At 28.0% G+C, this 27,063-nt stretch overlaps 1 protein-coding gene across 1 annotated transcript; it reads left to right on the top strand.

The window, feature by feature from the left end:
* Positions 1 to 1,782: 1,782 nt before the first annotated feature.
* On the top strand, positions 1,783 to 27,024 carry LOC111637820 (E3 ubiquitin-protein ligase rififylin-like). The gene is made up of 6 exons (XM_023383395.1): positions 1,783 to 2,023; positions 13,365 to 13,441; positions 17,085 to 17,483; positions 24,378 to 24,494; positions 24,569 to 24,758; positions 26,006 to 27,024. The coding sequence occupies exons 2-6, from the start codon at positions 13,394 to 13,396 to the stop codon at positions 26,179 to 26,181; spliced, it is 930 nt and encodes a 309-aa protein (XP_023239163.1). The 5' UTR covers positions 1,783 to 2,023; positions 13,365 to 13,393; the 3' UTR covers positions 26,182 to 27,024.
* The last annotated feature ends 39 nt before the right edge of the window (positions 27,025 to 27,063 follow it).

Genomic DNA, 27,063 nt, shown 5'->3' with positions numbered 1-27,063 from the left:
AGTGTTGCCAGCTACATTAAAAAAATTATTTTTCTATTATACATGGAATAAATTTTACGGATATATTCATTTTTATATTTTAGATAAAATGTAAATGAATAAATATAATCATAATACAAATAAATAATCAAGTTTTTCCACAAGCATTTTTTCATTTTTTTACTCTTCATTCTGCAAGCACTGGGAAGACTTTTTTCTATGCTCATTATGAGTTTAACCAAGCCCCAATAGATGATGAAAGTTTCATATACCCGGACCAAACCATCTATGAAAACGTCCAAGAATTAGACCCTAACTCGAACTTGCATGCAAAGATTTTATCGCTGTCGGTCAGCTGTTGCTTTAATTTGGACCTACGATGGACCAATTATATAATCAAACTTATAATAAACATGAAAAAAGATTTCTTATTGTTCTCAGGACTGAAAAAGTTTTAAAAATATGGCTATGTGAAAAGATATATTGCTTCCAGTGGAAAGTACAGTACTTAAGTGTTTTTTCCTTGAGAAAAGACACAAATTCGATTCGGTTTTTTTCCCGATATTCTTAATAGTTCCAAAATGAAAATGGAATATATATAGAATAATTAAAATATAACACTTATCGTTATATCTCATTATGAAATATTAAAAATAATTTTTTTAAATTTTACGACATTTGAAATCGAATGAATCATCGAATGAATTAAATGTTTTATCTAATTAATTTGATGGAAACGTCAAGACAGAAATGGAAAATACACGTATAAATGATGTATAACGGAATAAAAGTATAGACATAATTATGGTTATTAAATTGAGGAATCCAAACTAAGGACACCCCAACCAATTCGGTGCGAAGATTTCAGCATAAAGTCCTAAAAAGTTTTTTAATGACAATTACAATAATACACTGAGGAACCTTTACTTTTGGAAGCCTGTAACTTAACAAATTATATTCAGCTAGTTCTGTTTAAAATACGTTTTGGAGTACGGTATTAACAAAATGTCTAGTAGCAGGGAATGGAAAAACATAAAATGGCTTACAGAAAGAAAAGGCCATTTGCACCTTTTACAGTAATAATTTTTGAGTCCGTGTATATTTATTACTAGATTAATTTTTTCTAAATAAATTGTGTATCTAGTAAACAATTTTTTTGATGAAACACGTCCACCACTAGCGAATGAATAAAACCACTCAACGTTGGTTGTTGGTTGCGTGTTTGCGCCTCACCAATGGGCTGGCCATGTGGAGTTTTCCGATTTTCTCCCCGTTTATAACAGCTAAATATAAAACAGTTTCGCAATGAAAATCCTTCAGGAAGGCACTCCCCCTTGGCAGATCTCTCACATGTTGCGTCGCTTTATCTTTTACTCCACTTCCACTCCAAAACAAAATCATTTCAAATTAAGCGCCTTAATTAAAAGGGCCTCTTTTTAGCGAGTCCATTATGGGTTCGGCCAAGCCCGCAGTGAGGCGGCTGGGTGGTAAAGAAAAGGTCCGAAATATCCGAATCCCCCGAAAAATTCCCGCGGTTTTTCAACCCGACCGAATTCTATTCCGGTTCCTCACAGCGGCAGACTATCACCTTAACACTCGGCCATCCGGTCGTCGAATTCACACATAAATCGAAAACATAATTATTCTGTATATTAAATTTTCTACATAAAAAATATACTCATAAATCACAAAAATAACTTAAGAGGCGTTAAATTTTACGAAAATAATATTAAAAAAAAAACAAAAATAATAATAATTTTTGATCTTAAACTTAAATCCCGATAGAGGGGGGATCATTTCTGTTTAATCGATTTGACGTAAGACACAATGGAATGGCGTCAACTTGTATTATAGGAAAAGACCACTTTCAATTTCACCGAAATTGCATAAAATCATTATTTTATAGTCAGTATTTTATTTGCATTTCTTAAATTAAATGAAATATAATAATAATAAAAAGAATTTTATGTTATAATATGTATAAAAGAAAGTTATTTTGAAAGTTGTTTTCCATTGCTGTTCTCAGCTCAGCAACAGTTTTCAGGTGAGATATAAAAGATTAAGGAATAAGAATTATTTATAAACAATATTTGATTTAATTTTAACTTCTATAAACTCCCTGAAGTTTAAGTATTAAAAATAATAATAAACTTTGATTTAATTTTAAGTTCTTTGTGTATTTATGTGTACAAATTACTTAAAATTAACTTCTACTTACCTTTGACCTTTAGGAATTTAAGGAAATATCTATGATAAAATGGCTCTTTAAACAATTGCTGTCATCTATACCTATGGTGGCCAAATTTTAGCTTTTTTCGACACTTATTTTTGGCTCTTGTATACATTATTATACAGGAGCTGCAGTAAACAGTTGAACACTTTCTACAGCTTCTTTATTCCTTGGACAAGTTCTATGTATTTATTACTTTTACTAATTGAGATAATTTGTATTTTTTGGATTTATCATTTGAACTCTTTTTCAATAAGTGTAAATAACTTGCAATCAAAGAAAGGAAGTTAAATAGAAATTGTTAAAACTTATCATAATATTTTCCAATTTTTTAATACTATTTTAGAAATAATTAAAATATTCTCATACAAGTCGACCCCCCTATAATACTGTTGATAATTCCGTTTTATATGAATTCCATGTTGTACGAGTCACTTAGATTTTGCAAATACGTGAGCCGTTCACAGCCCGGCACAAGTATTTGTAAAATCTAAGTGACTCGTACAACATGGAATTCGTATAATGCGGAATTATCTACGGTGTTATGGGGGGTCGACTGTATACATAACTACACAGCACACTGGGATGAATATAAAATAAGACTCACTGTTAGTCTTATTTTATATTCTCATATTCTATGATTTTAAAACATTTAGTTTAATTAATGTAAATTATAATAATATATTTTCCAAATCTATCTTTCTGTTGTTTTTTTTTTATACAAATTATAATATTTAACTGTATTATTTCAATGACTGAAATATTTTTCCTTACAATATATTTTATGAAAATTTTTTGTATTATCTCTTTGTAGAATACTGCTTTAAGTAAATGATTGATATTCTTTTGTTTAAGAGATATTTTTTAAGTAATGGGATGTTTAAATTGTGTTATATGTATAGAAAAGCATCGATTATCCAAATTACTAGGGATTGAAGAATTTTGGATAAGTGATTATACTTGGTAGAAAAAGAATAAAAAGATAAATATCTTAAATAAACCAAAATATTAATTTTAATTCTAGTACAATAGTAAAAGTTAAAAAAAACGCAAGGCATAAAAATTTAATACATACAAATGGTAAATAACAAAAAATACTATCTTATTAAAAACAAACACTAGTGTTTCATTGCAGTCTTCAATGGACTGATGAAACTTTAAATTCAAAGTAAAAATACATAATAATAATAGAAATAATAATAATAATAAAGTAAATACTTTTTTTTAAAGAAGTCACTTAATAATCTTAATAATCTAGTGTTTTTTCTTTTTAATTCTTAAATTCCCAGCTTGCTTAATTGTCTTAGGAGTTCAAAAATCTGCTTCAGATCGTATTTCTAACCCTGTTGGTTCTGTTTCTAATGCATCAAATGCTTCAGTGTGTAGGCACAGTAAAGCATTTGTTGTATTATAAGCCTGTGACTCATTAATCATGCTTTTTTGTTTGTATTGTAATAAATAAAACTAGACACTTTGTGTTGATAACAAGGTAGCCGAATAATGAGCTTATGGAAGATTGCAACAATCATCTTTATGTAATAACTTCAAAGATTACTAATTTCAGAAATTACAAAGTCAGTTTCAGTTAATCGATACTCTACTATAATTAGAAATAATGCCTACAATACATATAATATCTGAAGTGCAAATTTTATTATATAAGCTACTAATCTATCCGAAAGCTTGTTTAAAATTGAATTGAAATTTGCCTTTATTAGAGTAATAATATGCTAAAGATTAAATTCATTTTATTAGGTTAGACATTTTGATTTTCTTTGTACATTTCTTCTGCTGAAAATGTAGTAATGAAATCAAATTAATATAAAAGGCAATCATTGTCATAAAAATACCATTTTAATTTTTCAGGATAAATTTCTCATAACTTAATTCTTTCAATTAAGTAATTATGATACCCAATTTTTTTTTATTGGGCTACAATTTGAAAAAATTGTAGACCTATAAATTCCCACTGTTGTCCATCTGTATGTCTTTCCTTAATCTGGAGAATGGAGTTAGATAGACAAAATCTGAGAACAGATATGGAAACCTTAGGGACAGGAGGTCGCGATTAACCATATATGAACTTCAGATGCAAATAGGAAGTCATGTTATTTCAGTTTGAAAATTTTTCCCTGAAAGGAGTTAGAGGATTGGCATGATTCTATTGTTAAAGGAAAAGTATGATGTACAGGGGCAAGCCATTACTAATTTCAGGTGGAGAACATATATATTAAATTAAATTAATTAAAAATTGCAGCCTAGCATTGTGACAGTGTCACAATAAATAATTGCTTGTCTTTGATTTCTTTCATTAAACTTGTTATATATTCGTTGAGGTTTATATATTTTAAATATTAAGAAAATCAAAAACTTTATTATTACAAGATTATTATTAAAACTGATATTTAATGGAATACAGATAGGCTTTGAAAATAATCTTACTTTTCTAATCAGTGTTGTTTGAAATGATATCTAAAAACATTTCATATAAAAAATATCTCATTTCAAAAATAATTTTGATAACTTGATATTTATTATCTATGAACTATCAGTTTTACATATTGATGATGTAAAGGTGTCACCTTTACATCATCAATGTATAAAACTGACAAATGAGATACAAAAGTAAGTTTTCTCATATGCTTTAAATGTTATCTCTAATTTCAAATTATGTAATCTTCAAATGTTTGTCAAATAAATGATGATAATGTCATATTATTTGTTACTGTGTATTAAATTTACTAAATGTTTTTAAAATGTTACATTAAAAATAAAAAAAGCTTTGATTATGAAAGCTCTGCAGAATTATACTAGTATGAGGAGTAATCAAGTAATTTGTGCACAGGAGTGAAAAACTTACCATAAAATGTCATCTTTTAATCTTGCAGCCATTTGTCTTTCTCAAAATGTTCTCATACTTTCCCTTGAATCTCAGCATTTTTGATCTTCAGCATTATACCCATGCATTAAAAGTGCCTTGGAAGCCATTTTTCAACAACATGCAGTGCTGTTGTTGTTGGATTCAAAATGTTTCCCTTACAAAATTCTTCAAGTGCAGAAAGAAAAAATTGGAAGATGGCTGGGAAGTAAGGCAGATCTGGTAGAATCTTAGAATCTTTGGCAGTGATCACTGGCTATATGATATTAGCCATAATGATAACACATTATGCTGTTGAAAAAGGCTTTCAAGATGCTTTGAATGCATGGGTACAACACTGTGAGGTTTGAGGGAGAGTATTTTGAGAAAGACAAATGACTGGAAGATTCTGAAAATGATATTTAAGATAAATTTTCACTCTTGTTCATAAATTAAATGATCATCTCTTATATATTTGTTTTTCAATGTAAAAATGACATAGTTATTAAATCATTTTAATCATTAATATTTTTTTAGTTGCATTACTTTGATCTAAATTTTTCTTTTGCTGATATTTATATTGTGCATTATTAAAAAACAAGTTTACTATTGAATCTTATTTAGAAGATGCAAACAAATAATATTAGACAAAGTATTATGGTTTGAATCATAAATAAGATCTCTTGTCAGATTTTATTGTATTTTGCATTTCTAGAAGCCAACATAAAAAATGTTCTCTCTGAATATTTGTTTGAAATAATTCTTATATAAAATTTATATATTTTAATTTTTTTAATAATTTATTTTTGTTTCTTTGAAGTCCTTCCAAAGAAAGACCTGGTTATAAGAATTTTGACACTAAGTATTTGTATTTTTAGTATCAAAATTCTTATAACCAATTCTGATTTTAGCTGAATGATAACTCATAATATTAGAAAAAATATGTATGGAAACAAAAAACACACACACACACAACAGAGTAAACTGTTTGATTGCAAAATTTGCTCAAATTTTTGGAAGAAATGTATAGACAATATATAAATCAAAGTTTACTAACAAATGTATAAATATCAGAATTTTTATCACCATAAGCAGATTTTCCAGTAAAAGAAAGACAATTATTTTTAATGTTTTAAAACTTTTAAGTCATAAGAAATATATTTTTTTTATTTTCTCACTCACACACTTTTTTTTCTGTGTGTGTGTAGTTTTAATAAAACTTGTGTAATAATTTTTTTTTTAGGAAGCCACACACTAACTCAAATTATTTCTTTTATGTAGGAAAATGTATTTTGGGTGTTGTTTCTTTTCAGTCTCTCCTACTTTTATTGCCTTAAAATTAATTTAAAAAATAAATACAAAATCACAATGTAAGTGTAAACAATTGTCTTACAATTTTCATTTTCTTTAAGTTTTATTTTGCATTACATTCTGCACAATATTTGTTTTAATGTTTAACTTTTCCTTTCTTTTGTTTTCATATTGCTAAAAATCATTTAAATATAACATTGAGCCAAAAATAATATTTTTAAAAAAATTGACGTACATCTCAATATTTTAATATGTTTTAATCTTTTTATGAAGATCAAGTTTGGTATGGCATTTGTTTGGTGTTTAAATATTTTTTGTGTTACAGTTTTCAATGATGATATAACTTATTGGTTTGGTGTGGTTTATTTGGTTATGGCAATGCAACATGTGGGCAATCTGCCAAGGGGAATGTCTCCCAGGTGGAATTTCTAAGGAAAACTGGCCCCTATTTAGGTGTTAGAAATATGAAGAAAACCCAGAAAACTCTGTGGCCTGCCTGTTGACGAACAGATAACCAACTACTAGTTTCGGTGGTTTTTTTATCCACTCAGCAACTGGTGGGTTCAATAACTTGTTAAAAATAATAGTAAAAATATACCAAAACTCATGAAAATGTTAAGATATAATAAATGTAAAAAATATTTGTATAGTATATATATTTGCAATACATACTACATAATAATAGGACTTATTATGCTGGTGATGTTTCTGATTAGCAGTGAAAGGAAATCTTAGACAAAAATCAAAACAACTTCTGACTAAGATTTCCTCTCATTGCAAATCAGAAACATCACCAGTATAATGAGTCCTATTATTAATAAACAAAGTCTAAGTAGACAATAGGATATAGTAAAGTATATGAAATGTAAAAAGTAAGGACAAAGAGGTGAAAAGAATTAAAAACTACATAGCTTTTTTGTTTGCAAAGTAATTTTTATGTGGTAGCTAATGTATGATCTATACTTGACAATGGAACATTTTGAGTTGCAATTATTAAAATTTATTGTTTCACATTTCCAAAATAAACAATATTAGATCTAATATTCATACACACTAAAAACTGCATTATTTATGGGTTACCAGAGAGTACTGGTATTATGGGTACAAGAGTGTGCCTAGTTGATTACAGTTAAACAGTTATCTGAATGTTTTATACTATAGGAAGATATTTATAAATGAGATGGATACAAAGGAAAAGAAACAACTCTAGAAGTGCAAAATAAAAAGTCCTAAACCTGCATAATGAATGCAAATCATTAAGTGAAATTGCCAAAATTGTGAGTAGATCCTGTTCAACTTTCAATATGTCATAAACATATACTCAGTGGCAGACTTTGCAATAAACCAAGAGATGGGTGTCCTTCAATATCAAATCAACATGATGTGAATGTGATGATGAGAAAAGTAAAGACCAGTTCAAGGATAGTATCTGATCCAAGGCTACTGCCCTGAAGATTGCAGCTGAAGTTGCAAATAGCACTGGTAAGAAGATATTGCACAGTACAGTCCAAAATGTCTCATGGCAGAAAGGATACTGTGACAGAACTGCCTGGAGAAAATGCTGGATCATTGTAGTAGGTGGAACTTTCCAACAATTACATTTTCATGCAGGGTAACAATCCAAAGCATAGGCCTACTGCTTAATATAATACAGCTTGATCTTCATGCCAAATGTTAAATAACAGGAAGGAAAATTAATCAGAAAAAGTCTCAATTAATCAGTGTCTACTGCTTAGAACACAAATGTGGTTATCATACAATACCCCATTATCTCAAAACACCACCACAAAATCTTGACATCAATTCAAGCACTTGTGAGATTATCTTAAGAAGAAAATAAGAAGTCATCACATTTGAACAGAGTTGATTTAAAATCAATACTATCAATACAATAAGAGTGGAATAATATCCCCATTAAGTTGGTCACTTTCTTGTAACAGTGCTGCAGTGATGAACATTTTCTCATATAAATATCCTGCTTGCTTCTGTTGTGTGTCTATGAGATTTACAATACATTTTTGCTATATCTTTGCCATTGGGAAATGCATTTTCCTAATTAAAACAGATAATTTGAGTTTGAGTGAGGTTTTCTAGATGAAAAAATATTATGTAAGTTTTATTAAAACTACAAGATAGAATTGCTAAAATAATATAATTTAAAATCAAGAAATAGTTTTATTATTTTAATTCTACTTATGATATATTTATTGTTCAATTACTTTTATTAAGACTATTATATTATATATTAAACCTATAATATTTTCCTGTAAATTAAGAAATAAAATTTTGGTAAAAACAATATTTTGATGTCTTGAATACAATTCAATTAGTTTTAGAATGAATTTATGTGAATGTGTGACCTAATTTTAATGTAACATTCCATCATAACGGGAAAAATAATTGATATAAAAAAATTATTCATTGAAGAGACTCGTACTAAATGCAGCATTGCGTGTCTTTTTTTTTTTTATAAAGATCAAAAACATTAATTGAAATTGCATTCTAAAAATGAAGCACTGTCATATTTTTTGCTTAGTGAACATACAAAATGCTGAACAATTTGCTTCTAGCATCAATTAATTCATATATATTTTGAGTTATATGATGAATGCGGTATCTTTACGCATATATATTTGTGTATAATCTTAGTTTTATTGCAGAATGGTTTGTTCCAAGTGAGCGAATCAGATCAAGGAAGTGTAGCTTTTAAAAATGATTTGTTCTACTTTCTCTGTACACTCTATTTACTATTGAATAAAAATGTTAGTTTTTTCAAAATATTTATTTTAACTCCGTAAAAATTTTATAAAGTTCTTTTTAAAACCAAAGAAAAACAAAATTAATTTAATTTCTAAGATTAGTACAATTTAATAATAACCTATGTCATATATTTTGGACATTGACCTTAATTTTATGCTATCAATCATGTAATAATAACAACTTCAGTTATGTTGGAAGTATAAGGTATTAATCATAGTTAGTTTTTATGACATTTAATATATTTTTGACAAGACATTAGATTTTATTTATTTTTTGCAGCATTCTTTAAAAAGGAAAGCTAAAATTCATGACAAATTTTGCTTCAAATTCATAAATTTTTGTTCTGGAATATCTAGTTAAATCTCTACTGTTAGCAAAGATGTTAAAATCTGATATGCAGAATATTTTGCATATCAGATTTTAATGCTTAGATAATATCAGATGTAAGAAAAGTAAGTGCTAGAGACAATATTCTATCTAGCGCTTACTTATATATTTAAAAATATATCTTGACATCACAAGAGTGATCTAGAAAATGGTTATGACAGATTGCATTAAATCACTATCACTCTTACAGTATAGAGAGATGTATTTGAGCACTGTTACACGGCATCTTTTATACATTAAGATTATATTTAAATAATCAATAATAATTTAATTAAAGGAAAGGCTAATGTTTCAAAATGTTTGATTGTTTCTACATCCATTAATAATTAATTAAATTTGAGATTATAAATTATTTTATGATTTTAAAGACATTTGTTATATATGTCATATGATATATTTAATATATTTTATTCTTGTTATATTAATTTGCTTATTAATTGACTTGTTTATGGAAATAGAATTGGAAGTGTTTAAGCCAAAATTATATCTATGTATATCAGTATATTGATATCAGATCATTATTGATTATAATCTCTAGCTTTAATAATCAATTTAGATTTACCATGACTATAAAGTATTTTTAAGTATATAATACATTTTTATAATAATGTCAAACGATTGCCAGATGTTACTGAACTGAAAAGGCATCTGCATGGCAAATGGGAGTTNAATACTAACCAAACATGTTTTATATAAAAAAATTATTAATTCTTGAATAAATATTTTATTATTATGGTTGAAATTATTGCATGGATTAACATATAAACCTGCTAATTTCTGTGTATTTACAAATTATAAGTAAACATTAATTAATAGTATTGTCACTTTTATTAGCCCAGCATTTTTAGAAATATAGACAAGAAAATATAAACATTCAAAACTGATAGTTATATATTAAAGCCAAATAATTGCCAATTTGTATCATGCTATATTACTACAACTATTATTAATTAAATGCTAAATGATTTGGCACTAGAGGCAGGTGTTAGATGCCATCTCTTGCTAAATTTAATAATTAAATTAATAATTAATTTACAAGGTTCTGAAAGAAAAGAATTGGCCTGAAGTGGTACTCAACCTGCAATTCCCGTTTACTGTGCAGTTGCATTGCTAATTATGCTACCCAGACCTTCATCCAATTTCTGCTTCCAGAACTTATAAATTTGGTTATGGTTATGTCTAAATTAATAATTAATGAAGTTCATGTAATACTAGCAATGGTGACTATCCTGTCAATTCCTCTAATTTTCTACCAGGATAATCTGCTTCACATTGCAGCAATGAGTGCACTGACATCCAGCAGGTCCAAACATCTGTCTTTTGTACTGCCAAACTATCTCATGAAAGCAGGTGTAGATTGTCAAAGAATATTTAGTAGGTATCCCAATAAGAGAAATTGGGAGAAACCTTTTCATTTTAGAATACTCAGTTCCAGTCATTCCTTAAACACTATGATTCTACTGAATCCATTTTCCCAAAGAGAAGATAAAGCCAAGTGCAAACCACTGCTAACAGATGCCCAGGAGAAGATATAACAGTGGGCTGACAATCATATGCATTGGACAGATCAGAATTAGCTTGAATCATATTGTCTGATGACTTGCATTTTGAAGTCTTGTGCAGAAATACTGGTTGCAGAGCCAGCAGAATGACAAATGAAAACCTGAAGAAAAGCTGCATCAAACAGCAAGTTAAGTTTCTGCTTAAGATGCAAATATGGGGTTGTTTCAACATTGCTGGTGTAGATGATAATAGTTTCTTATGAATTAGTGTTAAAGGCAATTAATGAATAGAAACTATTAAATGACACACCTTTCCATCTCTCAACTGATTGGCTCCTGAAGATGACTTCCTGTTGAAACAGGATTATGCTAAAGCCTATACTCCGGCTTCCACAGCTACATGGTTAAGAAACCACAACATCTAGGTTATTGATAGGCTGCCCAATTCTTCAAACATGAACCCTATAGAAGACTTATGGCTTTTTCTCAAAAACAAATTATAAAAGAAAGTCAAGGGAAAAAATCAATTGACAATCATTTTAACAGAAGAATGGTTGTGAATTCCACAAGATGTATAATGGTGCCAGTATTCTATGCCTTGTCACATTAGATTGGCTTTGGGTAGTATTGCATAAAACAGTAAAGCATATGCAAGACATGGTTTCACTTCATCCTTGTCTTCAATATTGGTGAAATAAAGTTCAATAAAGTCTACCACCTGAGGACATTTGTTAGCATTCATTCAGGACAAGAAAAAAGAAAAAATTACAAATTAAATATTAAATTAATCCCAAATGCAAAGTAATCTAAGAAATTTAATGCCAAAAATACCAACACAAATGGAAGCAGTTTTTGCTAAAATGTGAGTTACACACAGCCAGTGTAATATAGATCTTATGTTGCTAATGCTAGCAACAAATTGCAGTTGCACAGATATCAAAATGAATCAAACTGCACTTCTCTATGCTATTGGGGGTGTAAATTAGCTGTGGAAGATGACATCAAAATTGTAGTCATTGATTGGTCCTAGTTTTGTTATATTAATGTTGCCACTTTTTCATCAGACTTGCAAAGTTACAATATAAATAGTATAACTGGATGATTGTTATCATTTCAAGAAATTACTATTGTTTTATTGATAAAAATCAATAAAATTGACAACAGGAATAGGAATGCTTTGGGAGATTTTTGAATATATTTTAATATTTATGATGATCATTATTTTGTTTTAATATCCATATTGCAATCGGGTAATAATGGGTTTGTGTTGTTACCTAAAGAAAAATGAAAGTATTAAGATTGTGTTCTAGAGGTAAGTATTCAGATTGGTTGGTCATTGTGGATGCATTGAATTGTGTTTCTGTGTGCTTTTTAATTGTTTCAGTCCTACATTCAGTCCTAGAACTTAGTTGTCAAACTTGCAAAGTTACAATTAATAGAAATACTGTTTTGTTTTGTAATATCTTTTACAGTTAAATTTTTAAAACATGGAGCATGTGTACATGTATACCAGCAGCAACTTATGATAAGCACTACAAAATTTCAGAAACCCCAAGAAAAAATAAAATCACAAAATAATGCCTCAATTTTTATTCAGTAGTAATTATGTAAATTATTTTACATGATTAAAATTAATTGTTTTTTTTTTTTTTTTTTATCAAAACCAGAACTGATCAAAATAGTATATGAAATTTAAACAATGCTGTTGCAGGAGAATAGAGAACATGTCTTATGATACAATGAAATGGTTCAGAAAGAACTGCATCATTTAATAGTGCTGTTGTAGGAGGATCTGTGATAGGAATTAGTTTCTGGGTCCTCCATGACCTGTAAATGTTAATATGAAAGACAAAAAATTTGAACTTTAAATTAATTAAATTTAAAATATATATTTTATGAATGCAATATAATAATTAGTTTCTTGTGTAAAGTAGTTATTGTTAGTCAGCATTTCCACATTAGATAACCACAAACCACCACTGGTGCACCAATTCACTCAGTATTAAAATAATATACTTATTATATTAAGTCTTAAGCTTGTTTGTGAGCTTGTTCTTATGTTTTATCACAAAAGTTTTCATAATTACTTTGAGTAATTATAAAAATAGAGAAAGAATAAACAGCATAAAACAGTTTATAGTTATATTGTTTTATGCCATTTAACATTTTTTTAAATTTGATTTCAGTGATTTTAAAAATTAACATTATGCACTGTATCTGATTAAATAATGAATTTGAAACAAATTTAGAATATTTTTATATCACTTTGTATATTGTCATTTTTTAAAAATAAATTGAATATTGTATAGTGTAAACTAATTTTGGATATTGTTTTTAGAAAGCACCTGTGTGTATATTATTTATATAATGGCTTGTGAAGATTGTGCAACAAAATTTGGAGTTTTGAAGAGAAGGGTATGTCAAGTTCTTTTCTATTAACTATTATTGTTTGTGTTGAATTATGTAAAAATAGAAATAGTGTAGGTTTTTTAAAATTTATAAGATGGAAATTTATAGCATTTGCATTAGAAGATTTGTTTATAAAACACAGTAAAATATTCTGGACTTTATAACTGTACTGCTTATTTTTTAAATTTCTTTCGCTTAGTTTACGTGGCAATAATCTATGTCATAAACAATTTGACAGTTAAGATTTGGTTTTAAGATTCGAGTATTAAAAAAATGTAAATTGTTTTATTCTCGCATCTTAAACTTTTTAAAATTAAAATCCAAATCATTTACTGTTTTATAAGAACTAAATATATAGAAAGTATGCTCAAACATTTTTGAATTCATTTGTTTTTTGTAAAGAGGTCTGAATTAGATAATCTAAAAATTATTCTGAAATACTTTAAATATTTAATGTTTCTTAAAGTATTAATATTAAAATATTTTAATATTTAATATGTATGAAGTAAGTTTTGAGAAAATGTTTGTCCCATTATATTTAGCATAAATTACTAGAATGATTTTGCACACTGACTATTCCGATAAAAATGTGATGACTAAAGCCAGATGATATGCCAAATTATCAGGCTATATTAAGGCTAAGTTAATGATTAGATATGAAGTAATTTGTCTAGAGGTGGGCAATTAGGCTGCCATCTTGTGATAATTTTAATAATAAATTAATTTTTAATTTAGAATTTCTGGAAGAAAATAATCAGTCTGGAGTGGGACTTGAACCCACAACTCCTGCTTACCATGCTGATGCATTGCGAGTTACACTACCTGGATTTCCATCCATTCTTTGCTTCTAGAACTATTCATTTAAATATAACCACATAGGTAGGTCACTCACAGTGTCTGCTGCCCACCTCCACGGATCTTAGCCAGCTATCACTTCCATCCCGGCAAATTTAATTATAATTTTAATAATTATCTTCAGATGGCAGCCTACTGCCTACCTCTAGATGAATTACTTCATATCTAATTATTAACTAGCCTTATTATAACTCAACAATTCAGCATATCATATGGCTCTAATTAAAACTAATCAGGTTTACAGAGTTATTGTGTAAATGTGATGATTAATGTTTTGATAAATCTTTTAATAATGGGAATTTGAAAAGGTTCAAGTGTATTTTCTGCAATTTTAATAATAATAATTTCATATACTTCCACACATACTCAAACTCTATTTTTATATAATAATAAATGTTAGCTGTTTTACTTCTGTGCTAGTTAACAAATGCTTTTTGTGCTTAGTTGAAGGTGTTTTGTAAAATATTTCCTATCTAAAATCAATGCTTTATTTTTAATAATATTGTGAAGGATTTGCATATGAATCAAAGATAGTTTTCCCTTATTTATGAATAATGTTACTACTTCCTCCTCTCCTATAGATTGTCAAGTCTGTGATCAGCAGAATCTATTATAGTGTACTATGAGTTAGACCAGCGATTCCCAACCTGTGGTACGCGTACCCCTAGGGGTACGCGATAGGTTGTTTAGGGGTACAGAAAAAAGTTAGTTATTATGGCAGAAAAAATAATATATTATGTATCACAAACTAATAGTATTAAAAAATTATTAGATAAAAAATGTTCCTTGCAACNATTTGTAAATTTAGAATACTTTTTTCTGTACTATATTAAAAACTAAAATTTATTTGTTTGTAAGTTTAAAATAGATTTTTTATTAACCATATATTATTAAAAATGCATTAATAAATAAAATACAAAACCAGGAATGGTAATTTATGGTTTAGCCTAGTGACAAGTAGATTCGGAGACAAGTAAATTCGAACTTACGTCGTTTTCCGACTTATGTCGTTCTCCTGGAACCAATTACCGACGTAAGGCGAGGTATACCTGTATATGGTAATAAAAAAATTTCTGGGGTGATATGCAGAAAGATGTAAAATAGTTTGTTTGAAAAATAAGGTAATATGATATCTACTTTCAGAATATTTCAGTACCATTGATCTTTGAATTTAGTGATATTCTTTGATTAGTGATATTCTTTGCTACTTGTTACCATATACCAATTTGGAAATTAAACTACCTGTCTCATAAATGATGGTTCTTTGCCTTATCTTTCAAACAAACTAAATGTGTTATCCTTTTAATCTTTATTATTTTCATTTTCAAAGTTTTTTAATATCAAATTTAAGGCTAGATGAGGCTAGTATGATACATATTACTACTGTGAAATTAAATATTAATTGATAAATGTTCCATTATGCAGAAACAATTAAAATGATATACTTGTTAGATGATCTGGTTTTACCAATTAATGACTGCTTTAGTAATCCTTCATTGTGCTGAATGATTTCAAAATATGAAATTATGTTCTTGTTTACATTAAAATAAACTAATGGCATTAAACTATTCCTAAATCATAAACTTACTGTTTATTATTTCCAATTTTTCTTTACTTTATATATCTTTAAAAATATAGAATATAATATTTTACAAGTTGATAGTCTGTTTGTTTATAAAACTGTTAATAACTGTTTAATAAACTTTTCTTTCAGATATTGATACTGTTCCAGATGAAAATATGTGCAAAATATGTATGGAACATCCGATAGATTCAGTTCTCCTAGAATGTGGTCACATGACAACGTGTACAGACTGTGGGAAACGCTTGCATGAATGTCCCATCTGCAGACAGTATGTTGTGCGCGTAGTTCATACTTTTAAAGCATAAAAGTCAATGCATCTTCCTATACGATATACCAAAACTTTATTAATTACTTTATATACAAATATATTTTGTTTATTCATTATATCTTAAAGTATTTTACATTATTCCTTTATTTCTGAATAGTGTAAAATAAACCATTCTATATATTTACTATAGAAGGTTGAATTATTTTATTATTAAATGTTGTTCCTAAACTTTTTTCTCTTGAAGTATATTGTAACTTTGTTTCTTTCTTTCTATCAGTACTAGAATAATTCCATATGTTAAGGACATACCCTTTTTATTTTAATTCTTTTTCTTCTAATAACTGTCTTCAGATTAAAGTTGAATGCTATATTATTTAATTTTATAATATATAGTTGAGTGTTTTTGAAAGTGTGATGAAGATGCTCTTATTGTTACTTCCACTACAGTCTTTCCCTCTTTGAACTACAAAATGGCATAAATATAGTAAAACTGAGAGCATTTATTTCCATTTTAATTTCTTAAAAGATTTAATATATCAAGTGCCTTTTGTTGTACATTAGTTTAAACTATGAATGACATTACACTTGCATTAAGTCACCATCACTTGTCATTTTTAGTAAATTACAGAACCAAAATTGTTAACACACATTATCCAAGAAAGACGGAAAAAAAAAATGTTAAATTTTGGGATAAATATTGCATAATGTTAGAAATATTGTAAATAAACATGATGTTACACTTTGTAGATGCAATTTTAATGCATCTCAACTATAGGTGCACGCATCTCAAGAATAACCTTTGTAGATAGAACAGAGGATTTATTGAAATATATATGTAATAAATATTACTANAAGTAAAAAATATTCAAAAAATATATGTAAATTTATATATTTAATTGATTTAATATTAAAATATTCTAACATTTTTTTTTTTTTGCTAGAAAACCTGTAATGACTGCAGTTATGACTTTTGCTCATCATGTATTATAAAAGTGAAAGGAACAGATAAACACCAAAGATGCAGAAGATGTAAAGTTCTTTTTTCGTTTCCTCTTGACAAAACTGCAGTTAATAATTTACGCATCAGAGATCTAAAATGGTATCTGGGACGATTGGCAGTTTCTGTACACGGTTGTCGAGAAAAGTCAGAACTAGTTGACTTAGTAATGTTACATTCTGGAAGTTACTTCGTGGAATCTCGGCCAGTCTACAATAGGTCTCACAATACTCCAATGTCCAGTTCCAATTCGGAAAGATATAATAATACTTACACATCTCCTTTAAGAAGTCGTAGTGCTCCTCACAGTCCAGGTCCTTCGAGAAATTACAGAGATTTTAGAGTGAGTATTGAAATTTAAATGTTATTGAACTAAATTTAATTATTAGAGGTAATGTATGGAATAAAGTATTTTAAAATGTTTCTATTTAGTTTTTTATTTTTTCTGTATATATAAAAATTGTTTTGGCAAAATATTTTACACTTTTACAAGCTAGATTAGTGAGCACTGGAAAAATATTTCTTTTACATTTTTTTCTTCTGATTCTTAATTGGTTTGATACAAATGCAAGCTTCCTCGTCATTTCTATTTGATTTTTGCATGTTTGATTTTGGAAAGATTGATGAGCTCCTCAGAAAAATGTCTTTTCTGAAGAAGAAAATATATTTTCTGCATTTTTAATTGTGCTGTTATGAGTCAACTTAATCTTTCACCTTATTAAAAACAGAAATGCAAGAATTACTCAAATTTTTTAAAATAAAAATTTCCATTTGAAAACAGACAATTTGTACTGTACATGTTAACAGGGTTGTGGACTTTAGACCAAACCTTTGACTCAAACTTTTGGAAGGTTATACTCAGACTCCTGTTTCTAAATATCAATTTAAAATAAACTTTGATTATATTAACTCAGAATGGCATTTTATCACTATCAAGTAAATCATTAGGCTGTTTTTAAGCATTTTTTAAGGAAATCATTAGGCATTCCTATCAAGGTACTTATTTTTTTCTGCGGTGTTTCTCATTATCATCACTGTTATCATCATCTTCAACCATACATTGACAGACATAGTATTTTCCTTCTATAGTTAAAATATTCAAAAACACTTTCTTACAAGTTTTCTTAGCCACTTTTGTATGAGTCTTTTGACAATAAAAATTTAGAATTAGCAAACACAACAGGTATTCAGATTTCTAAAAAAGAAAATCAATAGTAATTAGTGATATTTAAAGAAAGATCATGAAGTAGAGGAATCATCATAAAATACAATCTTGCATTACAGGAGGCTTCTGCAATGCGAGATATCAAACTCCCATTAGGAGCTTAATATAAAATACAGTACATAATAATGTACTGTGCTTTATATTAAGAAAAGTTTGAGTTGATCCAACTAATAAATTTGCTTCTGACTGATTTCACAGCCTGCATGTTAAGGACTTTGGAGAGAGAATTTTGACTGTATTTTAAGTTTGAAAAACATTTAAATAATAAATGAAAGCTTATTTTAAAATTTTATTTAGAAAAATTTAATACACATAATTTTCAATCAATAACAATTGTGATAAGAACTGAATCATTTTATTTGAAGATATTCAGTATAACTAAATTTTAATTTTATTAAACTATTGAAGACGACAAAAAATATAGTGTATTCCAGTAAATATTTAATTAAAAGTAACATTTTGCTTTTCTTTGTCATCTTTAGATCAAATACTCCTATAAAATATCAAAGGAAAAAATTAAGTATAAGAATACTGTCATCTAAATCTTGATCAAATAAATTATAAATTTTAATTATACTAAATTGCAAATCGAGCAAGATTTAAATGGAAACCAAAATGGAAAATGTTAAAATTTCAGTTACTATAGCCTTCTGCTTACAGATTTCATACATTTTGACAAAATTTGGCATAACAATGATTTCTGAAATCTGATCAAGATTTAAATGATAATATTTTCTTATTTGATTCTTTTTCTTTAATTTTCCACAGATAATATGTAACTTTGAAGATGGCTCATAAATTATGCCTAAAATGTTCTTCTCAATCAGTGCTGCTTTTTACCAGACCATTATAGTATGTATATACTGTTAAACTTGAATCTTGAGGAAAGCAAAATTTCAGATCCTTAGAAAGAAGCATTATTAACAAATTTATGCATTATGGCAATGTTATGAGATTGTATTTTATCTTATGGTATATTAGCAACACTATTAAGAAATGATTTATTTGATTGTCATTTCTATTTGTGTATTGTTGTCCATATTATCATTGGTAGCAAATATTAGAATTATAATAAATTGATCATAAGTACAAGCAATGACAGAAGTAATCAACATCATTTGCAATTTGCTTGAGAATGATGTTATGACTTCATATTTGATGGACTCAACAATTCAGACAATATCAATCAAATATAAAAAGACAGTTTAAAAATATGCTCCAAAAGTAAGAATGAATAAATTCAAAGAAATTTTGTAAATTAATTTACTCTCAGTTTTCTTTAACTGTTTAAACTTATTGCGTGTATAACTTATGTGAATTTCCAGTTTCTGAAAGGCCAGAGTAGTTTTAATATCGCTACACTATTTAAAAGTTTAGGATGTAAAAAATAGTTTCATTTCGTATTCACAATTCATTCAATTTCGTCTTTTAAATATATCCCTTAGTATCTAACACGAATGTTCTCCGGCTTTAAAATCATAGGATTCACGAAGGTTTTGCTTATACCAGTACGAATGAAACATTACGTGGAATCTCCATCCACCATTATCTTTTCTGATAGCATGTACAACATAGAAAATTTGTTTCATCGTGTTCGGTATCTCGTGCTGAAAGAAATCAAAAAAGAAAAGAAACACCGGCAGGGGAGCATAGGGCACGTGCAATGTGGGCGAAAAAACTGTAAAATTTGGAAATTATTTTTGTCGGAGTGGATCACCTGTAAAAATTAATATATAATTTTCCAGTTTCGAGTGCCTCAATTTCTTTAAATTAGAACAAACACGTACTTTATGGTACACTTCTTTGGAAAATGGCTTTTTTGCCACTAACGTTGAAATTATTTGTTTTTATGTAAATAAGTGGTCACCAGAGTAAAATCGATTTTCTAGGCAATAAAGATTATCATTTTTTTTTTTACAAAAAAAATGATAATCTTGCTACTGATGCTGAAAATGAAGTGTGGAATTGTGAAGACATTAGTATGGTAGTAATGTTTTGATGCAGTTTGAAGTTATATTATAGCTAGTTTATAGTAATTATTCATCTGATAGTATCTAAAAAAGTGAATGATTGCATTGAAAATTTTACTTAACTTTTTAGAAAAGTAGCACTGGTTTTAATTAAATAGTTTCTAAAGTATTAAAGGGTTTTTTATTATTTTTTACATTCACAATATACACCAAAAGCAGTGACAATAAATTAATCTTTAAACAAGACTTTAATCAATAAAAAGTTCACTAACCTTATATAGGCCTTGTATGTATATATATGACAAGTTTATATAGCAGTGACAATTGTAGTAACATACATATTAAAACATAAAAAATAAATATATTGTAAGATAAAATTGTAATCTTTGCTATTTATAATCACCAGTGACAAACTGAAAACAATTTTCACTTAGAGATGAATTTTTATTTGAAGCTTTGCCTCTGCAAAAAAATGTAAACGGATAAAAATGACAGAAGTTGAAGGCAATTTTGTATCTTCAATGTATATAAATTTTTCATATACTAATGTAAATACTGTTGGCCCGTTTTTAATTTTAATTAACTTACAAGTTTAAGAACAAACTCTCAAAATCACATATAGTGACAGGTTGTACTTTTTTGTTTATTATTTACAGTAATTATTAATATATTAAAAAAATCAAGTATTAATTATTATGCCTTTGTGTCCTATATTTTAATTTAATATTAAAGTAAGGTGTTAGATCAGCAGTCCTCAACCTGCGGGTCATGACCCCTTGGGGGTCGAGTGATCCTTTCACGGGTTGCCTAAGACCATCGGAAAACACATATTTCCGATAATCTGAGGAACCGAGACACCACTCCTTGGATGTCGATCTGGATTTCAACATTTTGTACTAAATGAGTCATCAAAAGTCATCGGAACTCACTGTATGATTCATTGGCAAATATTAGCAATGAAGACGCTGTCACAAGAGTTACAAGAAATAATGAAAAGCATCATAAGTTCTGTCAATTTTGTAAAGGTGAGCACTTTAAACAGTTGACTGTTTTCACAACTGTGCAACAAGTTGGATTCGCCGAACGATGCTCTGCTATTTCACACTGAAATGAGATAGTTGTCGAGAGGAAAAGTTTTAAAACATGTTTTTGAGCTTCATGATAAACTCAAAACATTTTTTAATCAGAAAGCAAGACTGCAGTTTGAAGCACTTTTCAACGATAAAAATGAACTGCAGAAAATAGCTTACTTGGTTGACATCTTTGCCATCTTGAATGAGTTAAATTTATCATTGCAAGGACCAAATGCAACATGTCTCAATCCTTCTGAAAAGATTCAATCATTCCAAATGAAACTTTAGCTTTAGCAAAAACAATTGGATGAGAATAAAATTTACATGTTACCTACCTTATTTGCTTTCTTTGAGGAACATGACATTGAACCAGACAAAAGGATTATGATGATCATTTCTGTGAAAGAACACTTGCACATGCTTACAGACAAAGTTTCATCGTACTTTCCAAATTATCTGACACCTCATTTGCACTTTCCAGAAGCCCATTCACGATCAAAGTTGAAAATGTTCCTGAGACAGCACAAGAGGAGTTAATTGAACTTATTAACAGCGATGCAGCGAGAACTGATTTTTCTACAGTGCTAGTTACAAAATTCTGGATCAATTGTTTGCAGTCATATCCTGTTTTGTCTGAGACTGTGTTGTGCCTTCTTCCATTTAATAACATATCTTTGTGAAACAGGATTTTCCAGCTTGTTGGTTATCAAGTCTAAATACAGAAGTAGACTTGTTGTGGAAGATGATCTTCATTGTGCTCTTGCAAAGACTTCCCTGAGAATTTCTGATCTGGTGAGAAAGAAGCAATCTCAACCTTCACACTGATGTTGGCTTTTACGCAATCTTTTGTAAAATGTAGTAATGCAATTTACTGTTGTTATATTAAGACTGTTACCTATGCTTCAAGACAAAATTTCATTTATTTGTAATTAGAAATAAATATCTCACAATATATAATTACATATTGTTTTTGTGATTAATTACCATGCTTTAATTATGTTCAATTTGTAACAATGAAAATACATCCTGCATATCAGATATTTGCATTATGATTCATAACAGTAGCAAAATTACAGTTATGAAGTAGCAACAAAACTAATTTTATAGTTGGGGGTCACCACAACGTGAGGAACTGTATTAAAGGGTGGCAGCATTAAGAAGGTTGAGAATCACTGTGTTAGATAGATGACCGGCATGACTTTATTAAAGGAAAAGTACGACGTACAGGGGTGCAAGCCACTACTAATTTGAGGTGGAGAGCATATATATTAAATTAAATAAATTAAAAATTGCAGCCTGGCGTTGTGACCATGTCACAACATATAATTGTTTGTTTGCTTATATTTTTTTATATATATCTAGATAAAAACATGTTTTCAAAATTAAGTCAATCATGTTATATACTTTAATTTGTAAAATTAAAAACAACATTTTAGAAATGTGTATGTTTTTGCTATTTTTAACATGATAAAGTTAATATTGGTATTATTAAGACCTAAATAATGTTACCTTACAGTATTTATTAACATTGTTTTTCTAGAATTTGTTTAAAAAGTTCTAGTATTGAATTAAAAACATCTTTAGAATGTTTATAAATAACTGTCTACATAGTAAATGTAATTTCTGCATAGAAATATTAACATTGTTATACAATAAATCCACAAACCTTCTTTTAAGTACAGTGGGTGATCAGTTAATGAACATAATCCATTCCAAGACTATGTTCACTGTCTGAATTGTTTGTTAACTGATTATCAATTTACCATAGATTTTTGTGGGAATTTGATTAATTTATTCTGGAGACCCACAAAAATAAATAATTATATACTTTCTTACTATGTTTATTTACATGTAATAACAAACTAAAAGCAATCTCTTCATTTTTCATGGATGGCATATCTTGTTTCTCAGATGCAATTTTCATTACTCCTTTAGCAGCTTGAGTCTTTTTTATTGTAACTTTCTTAGATAAGATTTAGCTACTGTAGACCTGTTTTGAAGTCATATGCCTACAATATCAGACATCATCTGACCACTTTTTACCTTGGCTATTATCTCTTGCTTAGTTTCTACAGTGAACAGAGTTCTTGACACTCCACTCTTTTAAAGCCCTATAACAATAATTGTTTTTTAAATTAAAGGTTCAGAAAAACACTTACAAAAATTCAGAGAACAGAAATTAACTAGTGCAAAAATGGTTATGTATACAACTGTGAAAGTCTCATTCCATAAACCATGTATAGATGCCATTAAAATAGTTTTACAAATCTTAACGCAGAGTCGCTTCTTGTGTTTGTCCTGTGAGGTGTTCGTTAACTGATCACCCACTGTATTGCCAAATGATGTGCCATATTATTGGGCTATAATAATGATAGTAACTTTACATCTAATTATTAAATTAGCTTTATTATAGCCTGATAATACAGATGATTGTTTGGCAATGTTTTTGATAAGTACTGTTTCATACATTTTAAAATATATTATTAAACCATTTGGAATATAATTTGTCAATGTAGGGAAAAAAGTGATTGCTAGCAGTGCAACATTACTGACTTTTAAATTCTCATAAAGTGTGTGTAATTTTCCACTAGCTTTTGACATAGTTTTATATATATAACATTATTTTTAAGTTTTGAAAATATTTGTAAAAACAGATTAAATATGATAAACGTCATCAAGTAATTATGATAAAAATCTATACATTGTCAAAGTCCAAATGAAGTTATTACACAATTCAATATTTGATCTTCAATTGTTTTTGATATGTGAAATGACAATTGTTATCTTTGAAATAGCAATTAGAATATAATGATTTTTGTGTAAGTAATAATTTTATATTATTGAATTTAAATAATGCTATTTCTGTCTATATATGATAGAAATGTTTCCAGTCTAGTTCTATTGTCTTATCCATGAAAGATTTCAAATCTTTCTTATTTAATGGGAAAAAAAAATCTCTCTTATTTCAGAATGGTGGCTCCGAGGAAAATGTATCGAGATCGTGTCCACAATCTCCTCCATTACAGCACGAAAATATTGCTTCTGCTTCAGCTCTTAATTCCTTATACAATTCTAAAGAACAGATAGTAAGTTTTTATTATGTTTAAACTGTTGCTTTCGAATGTTTTTTCGGTACTAAATTATGGAAATTTTCATTTAGAATGATGATTGTTTTAAGCCAGTGAGTATTGAAGATGTAGTAAATCCTGAACAAATATCAGATCTCAGTGTTAGGCAATTAAAGTTGATTCTAACCAGAAGTTTTGTAGACTATAGAGGATGTTGTGAAAAGCATGAATTACAAGATAGAGTGTTACGTTTATGGAATCAAAAAAAGAGTCAAAAAATAGGTATGTTCTGATCTCAAGCTGGTATTTTAGTTTTTGTAGAATTTTTTGATTTAAAAACAATTAAGAACAGACTAAAGAGTTGTGTGATTTATCAAACTTAATATACAGGCATACCTCGACTTACGTTGTTTCGAGTTACGTCGTTCCCGATTATACGTCGTTTGTCAAAAAAGTATATGGAAAAATAAATATCAAGTTTAAGTCATTTTATTCGACTTTACATCTGTCCGCCACATATTGAAGTCGTAATATCACTAGAAAAACGTTTAAAGCACATAAAATAATATTAAAATATATACTAGTATGTTCTGTATTTACAGTACATGCATTCGTAAATTTCGAATACTTTTTTCTGTACTATATTAAAAACTAAAATTTATTTGTTTGTAAGTTTAAAATAGATTTTTTATTAACCATATATTATTAAAAATGCATTAATAAATAAAATACAAAACCAGGAATGGTAATTTATGGTTTAGCCTAGTGACAAGTAGATTCGGAGACAAGTAAATTCGAACTTACGTCGTTTTCCGACTTATGTCGTTCTCCTGGAACCAATTACCGACGTAAGGCGAGGTATACCTGTATATGGTAATAAAAAAATTTCTGGGGCGATATGCAGAAAGATGTAAAATAGTTTGTTTGAAAAATAAGGTAATATGATATCTACTTTCAGAATATTTCAGTACCATTGATCTTTGAATTTAGTGATATTCTTTGATTAGTGATATTCTTTGCTACTTGTTACCATATACCAATTTGGAAATTAAACTACCTGTCTCATAAATGATGGTTCTTTGCCTTATCTTTCAAACAAACTAAATGTGTTATCCTTTTAATCTTTATTATTTTCATTTTCAAAGTTTTTTAATATCAAATTTAAGGCTAGATGAGGCTAGTATGATACATATTACTACTGTGAAATTAAATATTAATTGATAAATGTTCCATTATGCAGAAACAATTAAAATGATATACTTGTTAGATGATCTGGTTTTACCAATTAATGACTGCTTTAGTAATCCTTCATTGTGCTGAATGATTTCAAAATATGAAATTATGTTCTTGTTTACATTAAAATAAACTAATGGCATTAAACTATTCCTAAATCATAAACTTACTGTTTATTATTTCCAATTTTTCTTTACTTTATATATCTTTAAAAATATAGAATATAATATTTTACAAGTTGATAGTCTGTTTGTTTATAAAACTGTTAATAACTGTTTAATAAACTTTTCTTTCAGATATTGATACTGTTCCAGATGAAAATATGTGCAAAATATGTATGGAACATCCGATAGATTCAGTTCTCCTAGAATGTGGTCACATGACAACGTGTACAGACTGTGGGAAACGCTTGCATGAATGTCCCATCTGCAGACAGTATGTTGTGCGCGTAGTTCATACTTTTAAAGCATAAAAGTCAATGCATCTTCCTATACGATATACCAAAACTTTATTAATTACTTTATATACAAATATATTTTGTTTATTCATTATATCTTAAAGTATTTTACATTATTCCTTTATTTCTGAATAGTGTAAAATAAACCATTCTATATATTTACTATAGAAGGTTGAATTATTTTATTATTAAATGTTGTTCCTAAACTTTTTTCTCTTGAAGTATATTGTAACTTTGTTTCTTTCTTTCTATCAGTACTAGAATAATTCCATATGTTAAGGACATACCCTTTTTATTTTAATTCTTTTTCTTCTGATAACTGTCTTCAGATTAAAGTTGAATGCTATATTATTTAATTTTATAATATATAGTTGAGTGTTTTTGAAAGTGTGATGAAGATGCTCTTATTGTTACTTCCACTACAGTCTTTCCCTCTTTGAACTACAAAATGGCATAAATATAGTAAAACTGAGAGCATTTATTTCCATTTTAATTTCTTAAAAGATTTAATATATCAAGTGCCTTTTGTTGTACATTAGTTTAAACTATGAATGACATTACACTTGCATTAAGTCACCATCACTTGTCATTTTTAGTAAATTACAGAACCAAAATTGTTAACACACATTATCCAAGAAAGACGGAAAAAAAAAATGTTAAATTTTGGGATAAATATTGCATAATGTTAGAAATATTGTAAATAAACATGATGTTACACTTTGTAGATGCAATTTTAATGCATCTCAACTATAGGTGCACGCATCTCAAGAATAACCTTTGTAGATAGAACAGAGGATTTATTGAAATATATATGTAATAAATATTACTATTCTTAAATAAAAGTATATTTGATTGTAATTATGATATCTCAAACAAGAAATCTTACAAAATTAAACA

This window comes from Centruroides sculpturatus, unplaced genomic scaffold, assembly GCF_000671375.1.
Source record: "Centruroides sculpturatus isolate CEXI.00-Female unplaced genomic scaffold, Cexi_2.0 scaffold251, whole genome shotgun sequence".
Taxonomy (NCBI): domain Eukaryota; kingdom Metazoa; phylum Arthropoda; class Arachnida; order Scorpiones; family Buthidae; genus Centruroides; species Centruroides sculpturatus.
Note: the sequence above shows the minus strand (reverse complement) of the source record. Positions and strands in the feature narration are given on the sequence as shown.